Here is a 10,794-nt window from a genome sequence, read left to right on the forward strand (position 1 = left end):
TTAAGACCCATGTACAAAATTGATAGGAGGGGGGGGGGGGGGGGGGGGTCCAAAAATCGTATACTAGGAAATTACCAAAAATTGGTTTGACCAATAGGTGAACTGTTTAGGACGTAAACATCACAATTCGCACTACGCTTTTTCGGCCATTTAAACAGCCTAAATATGTCACATTAAATAAACTTAGTTTGTCACTTATTATTCATTATGAGTTTGATATACGGAAAATACAAGAGTATATATTCTAATACTCGCTCTTACTTGCACTAGACTTAGACTAGTTTAATTTGACAGGGTTTTACACATGGGTTACAGATGTGGGGTCTAAACAGGGGTAATTCATCAGAAATATATTTTAAATGTTATAATATCCATTTTAATTTATGGCACGTGAACATGATATGTATATTTAAAATTCTGAGACGACCCGCCCCCCTAATTTATCCTGACTAAAATCGGAAAGCATATATTTTTACGTCGTATGAGGGGAAGGGGGAGGGGAACAGCTGATTTCTAACCTAAGCTTGCACGATCACAGGTTTCGAGATTTAAGCAGGTTTTTGCGTCATAGCAGCAACCATATCTAGCTTGCACTTGCGTAGAAAGATACATATATTGACCCAAACGTGCCACACCTTATGATAAAATATAATAATTAATGAAATGATAAAAGATATTAAAAGTAACAAATATAATAGAAAACGGAATTGTAAGAGACAAAATTAAATTTGTAAGGAAAAAGTATAGCAATTAATCGAAATTGGCCGATTTCGCGTGACAATTTGGGACTCATGCCAGAAAAAACCTTTAATATAAACATCAAAAAAATAGTTTCAGATTTTTAAAGTATAAAAAGACTTAAGATATTATAACCCAAAGATAGGTAACATGCAGGTGTCGAATTGTAAAAAGTACATTGAAAACTGCAGAAAACTTGGAATTGGAAGACGACAATTAATCAATAGTTAAGTGTATTTGATGTTTCTACAAAACAAATAGTTTTTACAGGTATCTTATTAGATCACTTATAAAGTTATAAATGGGTCTGAAACAGCACATTATTTTGAATTGAACTGTGTTTGCACTTCATATGTGTTCAATGGACTATTTAAATTCATAACTTGAGTCTATTCCAGAGTTTTCTGATTCTCACTGTAATTGTTAATATTGAATACTTCCCAGGTAACAGTCTTGCGGAAATTCCGAGGAAATTCTCAGGAATATTTCCTGGGAATCTGCGGAAATTCCCAAGAATCTTTTACAGGAACATCCAGTGAAAATGTCGACAGCAATTCCGAGGAATTTCTCATAACCCATTCCCAGGAATTTCTTGAAACCCATTCCCAGGAATTTCTTGTAACCCATTCTTGAAAATTTCATGTAACCTGGAGAATTTCTCATAACCAGATCTGAAGAATTTATTGTAACCAATTCCAGTGAATTTATTGCTACCATTTCTGCAGAACAATCGGAGAAAATGTCGACAAAAGTTGTGGAAATTCTTGGGAATTTCCAGAGAAAAGTTCTTCAGAACCAATTCCTGGGAATTTCCTGGGAACTATTCCCAAGATTTTTGCAAGAGTTCCTCTAGAATATCTTGACATATTCTCAGCATATTCCAGTAAATTCACTGACCAAGACTTAGACCCAATAGCAGTGAATAACTTAAAATCTATCTATTTTGCCCCTCCAACTTCTTCCAAGTCAGAATGTTATAGTCATTTTTGATCTTACTGAAGTTGTCATGTATTTTGTTTATTATATAATTGAATTGTCAAGAAACATTTTTAAATTTTACAATTTTTTCAAAATATTTTTTAAAAAGATGGTTCTGAATTAAATTTTTATTTTTTATCAATAAGGATGCAAAGAAAAAAAGATTTAGTTAGGGCAGTACAGAAAAGAAGAGAACCTCAGAGACACCTACTGGAGAAAAACAGAACTTGAGAATTCTGTGATGAACTCCTGAGAATTTCTTGAGAAGAATTCCAGAGAAATTCTCAGGAATTTCTCGAAACTAAGTCTTTTATTTTGTTCTCCAAAAAATTGTAAAATTGTTAATCAAGCCCTGAGAATTTCTCAGGAATATCTGGAGATATACTCTAAAGAAATTCTCAGGAATTTCTCCAGGAAAAATTCCTGAGAAACTCTGAGGAATTTCTTGAGACTATGTCTTTTATTCAATTCCCCAAAAAATCCATAAAATTGATGACCAAGACCTGAACATTTCTCAGAAATTTCCGGAGAAATATTTTGTAGAAGTTCTCAGGAATTTCTCCATGAAAAATTTCTTGGGAAGAATTCACAAAACTCTGAACCCTTAAAAATCTCTGGAATTGGGGATCAATTTCGGAGAATTTCTCAAGAATCAGTCACAAGAACTTGTTAAATGGACATAGTGTTTTATATTCCAAAAAGCAGTGGAAAGATGGCAATGCCTGATTCATAAGTGTACCATAAAAGCGTTTTCTGCTCATGATATGAATTAGATATCAATGTTAATAATTTTGTTAACTTATTGTGCTTTCTCTACAAAATGGACTTCTGCATTTCTACTACAGAAATGCATTAAGGAATTTTCAGACTTTAAAACTTTTAACCATTTAAAAACGACAATATCTTCCACTTTATGGATTAGTTAACTAGGTTTTGAGGATACAGTGGCAGTGAATAGGTCATTGTCATATTTGCATGGAGGGTTACTTGAAATTACAGTCCCTTTAAAGGAATGTTTTCGATATTGTGTATCAGGTTTTAGAACAAATTTTTATTCCATTTCAAAAATCGTTCAATAAAATATGAAAATGTTTCAAAATTTGTTGATTTTCCAGCTGAAACTCTCATTCACAAAGAATTTAGTTTATGCCCGTCTCTGATCATGATTAGGGCTGGGCTAAGTTTAGTTAATAAGACGGCGGTTTTCAAAAATAAAAGGAAGATCGTCTGTTAACGTACAGCAAAAGCCGTTAGTTTTTAAATCGTTAATGAAACAGATTAGCTGTTTTTGAGAAAAAAAATTAATGGTTGGAAACGAAAACAAAACAAATTTATATATTTTTAAAGGGTAAATTTTGTTTCTTTCTGCTTAAAATTGAATGAAACTTGTAAAATAAAATAATATTTTTTACACGTTTTGAAGTTTTTAAATTTTGTCTTCTGTGTTCACAACATTTTTTTGGCACTTGAGCCATTAACATCATTAATACTGTAATTGACCGTTAAAGGCTGTGCCATTAATGATTTCATTATATGTTAACAAAATTTCTGACGCTTAGCACCCTTGAATCTGTAATAACTGTACTGTAAACAACTGGAGCTGTTGTCAAAAATTAGTTAGTTAATAGTTAACGCCGTTAATATAATTGATATACTTAACTAAATGAAACTTTTATAAAAACAGGGGGTTTATAATTAGACTGGAGGGATTAAGATTTGCTTCCAGGAGGTTAATAATTTCACTAAAGGGATTCAGATATGCTTCAGATATTTGAATTCCTCCAATTGAATGTGAACCCCAGAAATAGAATCTAGATGTGTTATCTGAATCCCTCTAGTGAAATTACAAACCACCAGGATGTATATCTTATAGTGTAAGAAGCAAATAATTAGAACAAGTAATTGAGTCTTTGCCTAAAATGTATCTTTTTTTTTCTTCAATATTTCTTTAAAATGTTCAACTTTTATCAAGTTTGTACAAAAATATTTCATTCTCGTACACATTCAAATGGCGCTCCCTGTCTTTTGACATTTAACCCAGATGACAGAATTATATAAAAGGAGAATAATTTCTTCATTCTTCAGTTCAACTCTGTAGCTTGGCAGATAAAGAACCATGAAGTGTATGGTAAGCAAGGATTTTTTATGAATTAAATTAAAAGTTAAAGTTTTTGTAATAATTTGTTGACTTTATTCCAAAAAAAAACTTTTGAAAAAGATATTAAATTGTGAACTTAATTTGACACTAAAACCATACCAGTTTAAACTCATAATTCTACATTTTAGATTGCCCTTGTACTCCTCGGAGTTGCTGCTGCTGAGGCTAGTTATGGTTATGGAGGATATGGCAGAAGTTATGGCGGCTATGGAGGATATGGTGGATATGGAGGATATGGTGGATATGGACATGGATATGGACATGGATATGGCAAGAGGTCTGCTGAAGCTGAGCCTGAACCAACTGCTGTAGCTGCTGCTGAACCTGAAGCTGATGCCTCCTATGGATATGGAGGATATGGCAGAAGTTATGGTGGATATGGAGGATACGGCAGAAGCTATGGTGGATATGGACATGGTTATGGCCATGGGTATGGCAAGAGGTCTGCTGATGCTGAGCCTGAACCAACAGCTGTAGCTGCTGCTGAACCTGAAGCTGATGCCTCTTATGGATATGGAGGATATGGCAGAAGTTATGGAGGTTATGGAGGATATGGCAGGAGTTATGGTGGATATGGACATGGCTATGGCAAGAGATCTGCTGATGCTGAACCAGAAGCTGATGCCTCCTATGGTTATGGAGGATACGGCAGAAGTTATGGAGGATATGGAGGATACGGCAGAAGCTATGGTGGATATGGCAGTTATGGACATGGATATGGCAAGAGATCTGCTGATGCTGAGCCCTCTTATGGATATGGTGGCTATGGTGGATACAGTAGAGGATATGGGTATGGAGGTTATGGTTATGGCCATGGTTATGGATATCATGGTTAACTTTATGGTTAGTGAAATACCAAGAGTTCTGAGTTGAATTGTCTGAATTAAAATAAAAACATAAAACTATCAACTAACAGTTTTAGGGAGAGATAATGAAAGTTTTATCTTGGGTTTTTTTTACACAAAGGAATTGAATTTTTGCCACAAACTTAAATCTTCTGATTTCAATATTGTGCAAACCTTTGATATTTCAAACTTAGATTATTTTATCTATAAGTATTAATAGTTTGAAATATCTAAGGTCTACGGCATTGGGTTACAAAGATATAGAGATTTAAAACCAGAGTTTGTGGCAAAAACTCAATTCTTTTATTGAAAACTGTGGGATTTATATGTTTTCATTATTTCTAACTACTTTTACTAAAAATTTTATGTTAGAGCTTAAATAAACAAGAATAAATGTTTAGGAGCAAAAGCATTATCTAAATCCTGGGAAAAGGGGGGGGGGATAAATAGTTAATTTCTGATATATAAATATATTCTAGAAAATAATACCGTGTAAAAGTATAACATGTTTAGAAACTAAACATTTTAGTTTAAATCTTTTATATTAAACATATTGAACATGTAACCCTTTAATGATCAATATTCACTTAGTCAATGTATTGTTCAACTATGTTAATGTGATAATAATTACACCAATGTCCTTTTCTTATTATATCTAAAAGATGGATAGTCCAAAAAGGGGTTGTTGAGAAATACAATACAAAATTCAATGTGAAATTTTTATATAATTTGCCCATCCTTGTTCAAATCTGAAAAATATATAGTTGAAATATTTCATTTTACTACAATAGTTTTTAGTTTCTAAGAGATGAGCAGAGACACCAAGTGTTGTTATTTGCAACTCTGTTAAAAATGAAACATGAAGTTCTTCCCGTGATATCTCATATATTTTACACATGATATTTACAAGAATTAAAAATCTAGATATTCTGGCATTACATTACTCATGATTAACACTGGAAAATTTTCTGCAAGCACAACATGTAAAAAAACCACGAAAATTGAATAGAATTATCTCGTATATCTAACATGTTATGATTACGTTAAAATCTAGATATTCTGGCATTGCATTACTTGTGTTTAAGACAATGGCAATATGTGCGATCTTGCACTGGTATCTTTGCTACGTGCACAACATGTGAAAAACAACAGAAATTTTACTAGAATTTTTCTGCGTTTTTTACAGTTGCTTTTCATGGGATGAATCATCAAGACCGTGAAAAGTAGCCATAAGGAGGGCTGTAAATTAATCAAGTGATTTAAAATTCAGTGATGGTGCAGATGAACCAACCCTCTGTATAGAGTAAAAAAAAGTAGATAATAGTTCCACATTTATTGAAAATATATTTCGGTTTGGGTTGACCCTTGTCAGTTCCAACGATATAATAACCATCAAAATCGATAAAAAAAAATTTGTTAAAAACCACAAGAAAATAATAAAAAAAAAGATAATTGAAAAAAAATTGGGCTGTCAAATGGACAAAAGGGAAGCAAACTCAGATCATGAGATAGAAAAAAGATAATTTGCAAATATTCACTTTTAAAAAATTTTTTTTAAGACAATCATTATTCCTTGAGATTGTTTCTGTCAGCAAAATTAAAAACAAACTGATTGTATGTATTTGTATAAAATGGTGGTGGGGGTCGATCTAATTAACAAACTTTTACGTAAATCGAGGGGAGGGGGGCGGCTTGTTTAAGGAGGGGTATTTAAACCTTTTAAAGAATTGGACATAAATAATACTCTTTTTTTTTAACCAGTGAATTAAGTGAATTATCAACCAGTTCACATTGTTCACGAGCATGCTAATCTCCTTGAAAACTGTGTTTTCCTTGTTGGGAATGGGGTTGAATTAAAAAAACAACATCGAGACACCAAATAAAAAAAAATATAGTTATTTCTAAACTACATCAATAAGGGTATTATTTTTATCACTATTAAAAAGGAGATTACTAGTATAAGGGGAGTCAAACGGAAAGACCCAGTATATACATTCACCAAGATGAACAAGATAATCTGATGGAAATATCTAGGAGCCTGAAACAACTTTAAGAGTTTCTTTGAGCTGTTTTCAGATAAAAGAGATTCCATGTTCAGGCTCAAACAAGATGTCCCAATCTGTACCTTGTGGAAATCTATTTACTCTTTAAGACCCATCAGCAACGGAAGCAGTGCACAGAAAATGAGCCAAGCCACTTATGATTGCCAAAGAGAACAGAGTGTTTCTAAACATTTATGCAGATCTTTTGAGTCCTACATTCTCCATGAAGCTTGATCAAGTGAGAATCAAGATCAATTAGTTGTGGAATGGTTTTTATAGTGAGGAGTCTATAACTTATAGGATAATTCAAAACAACCCAGATGTTATTGTCAATCATGATGAAACTGATTACTTATCTCAACTGTAGTTTTTTTAATGTTTGCAATTTGATGGTGTAAACTTTAAATATTTCAAACTTTGACTATTTGATTTTGCAGAACTCAGAGCGAGTAATTAGTGCCTTTAGTTGCAAACTTAATCTTTAAATCATGTATTTGTTATAAAGTTCTAAAGTAATACATAGATTTAAATGTATGAATTTAAGTGAGCGTGAAAGATGAAAAAATCAATAATATTTCCGAGAAGAATATTCTATTTCATGAAAATTGTGGCATACTAATAACACAGCTTTTTATAAAAGAATGATAGTTTTTTGTTTTAAACCCAAAAATGACTTGAAAGTAAACAGAATAAAAAAAATTGTCTTTTCATTCAGAAAAAATACCTTTTTGTCCTGGCCTTTAAACAAGAGAAATTAAGAAAACCAAAAAATTCGAAAAAGTTATAAATCTTCTCATACACATTTTTTTCAAATCCCACAACTAAGGATAGATCATTCTCATGCTTTTAAAGAAGGATCGTAATTTAATGTGTTTGATTTACACTGAGAGTTCCACAACTGTAAAATGATGTACTGCATCTTCTGACATTTAACCCAGATGACAGAGTTGTATAAAAGGAGAATAATTTCTTCATTCTTCAGTTCAACTCTGTAGCTTGGCAGATAAAGAACCATGAAGTGTATGGTAAGCATGGCTTTTTCATAAAAAAATAATCACATCTGATCATCAAAATTGCCCAACTTTTTATTTTATTTCTAAACATGTTAAATTGCTGTACACTTAGGACCTCATTTAACTGATCACTATTACAAATTTGATTTTCACTGTCTTTAAACAAAAAAATGATTTTAACTCTTACTTTTACATAGGGTTTCCACAAAATGGCTAAATCTTTTGCGCAAAATTTGCGCAAATTTTTTTTTTGCGAATTTTTGCGCTATTTTTGCGCATGAAACGCAATGAGTTTTGCGCGGTTTTGCGCTATTTTTTTTTGCGCAATTTGCGCAAAATTGGAAATTTTTTTTGCAAAATTTGCACATGAAACGAAATTTTAGCTTTGCGAATTAAAATAAAAACATAAAACTATCAACTAACAAGCTGTAGCTGCTGCTGAACCTGAAGCTGATGCCTCTTATGGATATGGAGGATATGGCAGAAGTTATGGTGGATATGGTGGATATGGAGGATATGGCAGAAGCTATGGTGGATATGGACATGGTTATGGCAAGAGGTCTGCTGAAGCTGAGCCTGAAGCTGATGCCTCTTATGGATATGGAGGATATGGCAGAAGTTATGGAGGATATGGAGGATATGGCAGAAATTATGGTGGATATGGCAGTTATGGCCATGGTTATGGCAAGAGATCTGCTGATGCTGAGCCCTCTTATGGATATGGTGGTTATGGTGGATACAGCAGAGGATATGGGTATGGAGGTTATGGTTATGGCCAAGGCTATGGATATCATGGTTAACTCTATGGTTAGTGAAATACCAAGAGTGCAGAGTTGAATTGTCTGAATTAAAATAAAATTATAAAACTATTAAAATGACAGTTTTTGGAGAGAATATTTTATGGAGTGTAGATGAAGGTAAAGGGTAAAAAGTAATAAATGACACTGATCACCATAATTTTTTTTGCAAACCCGGATAAGAGAGAGATAAAAGTTCATTGTTTAAACGAAAATCAAGAAAACATTATATGTAAAAAAGCATCGTTTGAAGGGAAAATATATGCAGAGTAAATGTTGTTAAAAAAGTATGTTCCAGTTAACAGGATGATAATCAAACCTTTACTTTATGTTCTTTGCACTTTGTTTTTGCTCAAAAATTGGTTTCTTGGTACCTTGGACATTTTGCTCTCAACAAAACACAATAAGATTGAAGGGTGTACAAAACATTTGATAATATGTTTAATTTAGAAATAAATTTACTGACAACATTTTTAATTGCACTAAAAATATTATTTTATGAGCTTAGATAAACAGAATAAAACGTTTTGTAATACATTTAAGAGTCGACAAGGAATTGATTTTTAATCTAAAGAAAACATAGATTGCTCCATTCTTTCTTGCAGGATTGGTTTAAGAATAATGGCTACTAAGCATTTCTCAATCTGAAGAGTGTAATTAAAACCCCTCTGAAATACCAACTTCTCTAAATCCCAAATATCACCCTTGACTTTATAAAAATCAATTGCCTTATTTTTTGGAATTTAATTTTGAAACACTTTAAAAAAAGTTATCATTTACTTTTGGAATCAATTTCCAAGAAAACATCCCTGTAGGCCACCTAATGATGTCCATGTTGTAATTTGTATATTTTAATTCATGTATATGAAATATAATTCGATAGATTGAATCTAATTTGTGATTAATGAACAGAATTTGAGATTCAGAATTTCTAATTCAATGATTAGTAAAATGGAATTCAAGAGACAGAATCTATTTGCCACAAACTTGGAGTTTCCCATCCCCATATCTTGTTACGCTGAGTGCAAAAACCTTTGATATTTCAAACTTAGGTTTTTTGATCTAGAAGAATTCATAGTTTGAAATATCTAAGGTCTACGACATTGGGTTGAAAAGATTTTCTTAGTTGAAACACATATTCATTTATATCTTTTGTAAACTTGGTTAATTGCTATTGGTCCGAATGTTTAAATTGCACAGTGCACCACAAGAACATTAAAGTGGTTCTATGGAGTTCCCCAATACAAATTTTAGGCAAATTGGTCTACCAGGTTCCTGATCAAGCATTAAACAGAAACAAGCAGATAGACTGACAAACAGAATATTCGGAAATTCCTCCTGAACTTGGTTCCTTGGACAGTGTTTCTATGTTTTTTTTTGTGGGATTATCCATTATTTTAAATAATTTCGAAAATGTATAGCTTTGAAGAAGTATCTCTTAACAAAATGAAAATTAAAAATGTTACTCATAATCGTCTTAATTTTCAGACTTAATTCAGCTAAAGTTTCAAGCAATGCCAATGGATCCATTTTTCTGAATGCTTTCTAAGAAAATATAAGACGACATGATATAAAAATTGGACTGTGTATTGTAGGATAGCAGCAATTATTAAGGCTATTTTTCCGAGTGGTTTCATGAAAATCTAAAATTGTTTAACACATTTTTTTCTCAAAAATTGGAGTGGGTAAAAAACGCCTAAAAATATAACACCAAAATTTAATCACACCTATAATTTTTAAAACTAAAACTAAAACTAAAAACACCGAGATTACAAAAGATTTTGGTTCAATTTCATGTTAAGGTATAAAAACACCTAAATTTGGATTAAGGTTTAAAACACCTAATTTTTAAAAATTATATATAGAGGCAAAAAACTTTTAATTAGCTTTAATTTGACATGTTATTCTTCTTTAATCTGCAGAAGATCATAATGTTATATGCATTGTTCTATGTCTGAAGATAACTATTTAAATCTAAGAAAATTCTGCATCCTATACATGTTTCATATTCTTTATAAGTACATTTACAGTACACTCTCATATTTCCAACTGACCCTTCCAATAATCAAAATCTGTCTCATCCACCAGCATGATTTTGCTCTTCTTTGATTGAATAAATCTGGTTGGACTTAAACTTGCTGCCGCTCACATTGCTGCCATGGTTTTTCTCAAATTGCAGAATATTTAAACCCTAGCTGGTGGATTCCTGACAAATTTTGTCAA

The 10,794-nt window shown here is 32.1% G+C and overlaps 1 protein-coding gene across 1 annotated transcript; it reads left to right on the forward strand.

The window, feature by feature from the left end:
• Positions 1-3,801: 3,801 nt before the first annotated feature.
• LOC111712521 (keratin-associated protein 6-2) lies at positions 3,802-8,649 on the forward strand (the record flags this gene model as incomplete). The annotated part of the gene is given in 3 exon segments (XM_023487162.1): positions 3,802-3,844; positions 4,003-4,414; positions 8,249-8,649. Coding segments are annotated over 3 exon segments (750 nt in total). The 3' UTR covers positions 8,575-8,649.
• Positions 8,650-10,794: the final 2,145 nt, after the last annotated feature.

This window comes from Eurytemora carolleeae, unplaced genomic scaffold, assembly GCF_000591075.1.
Source record: "Eurytemora carolleeae unplaced genomic scaffold, Eaff_2.0 scaffold1282, whole genome shotgun sequence".
Taxonomy (NCBI): Eukaryota; Metazoa; Arthropoda; class Copepoda; order Calanoida; family Temoridae; genus Eurytemora; species Eurytemora carolleeae.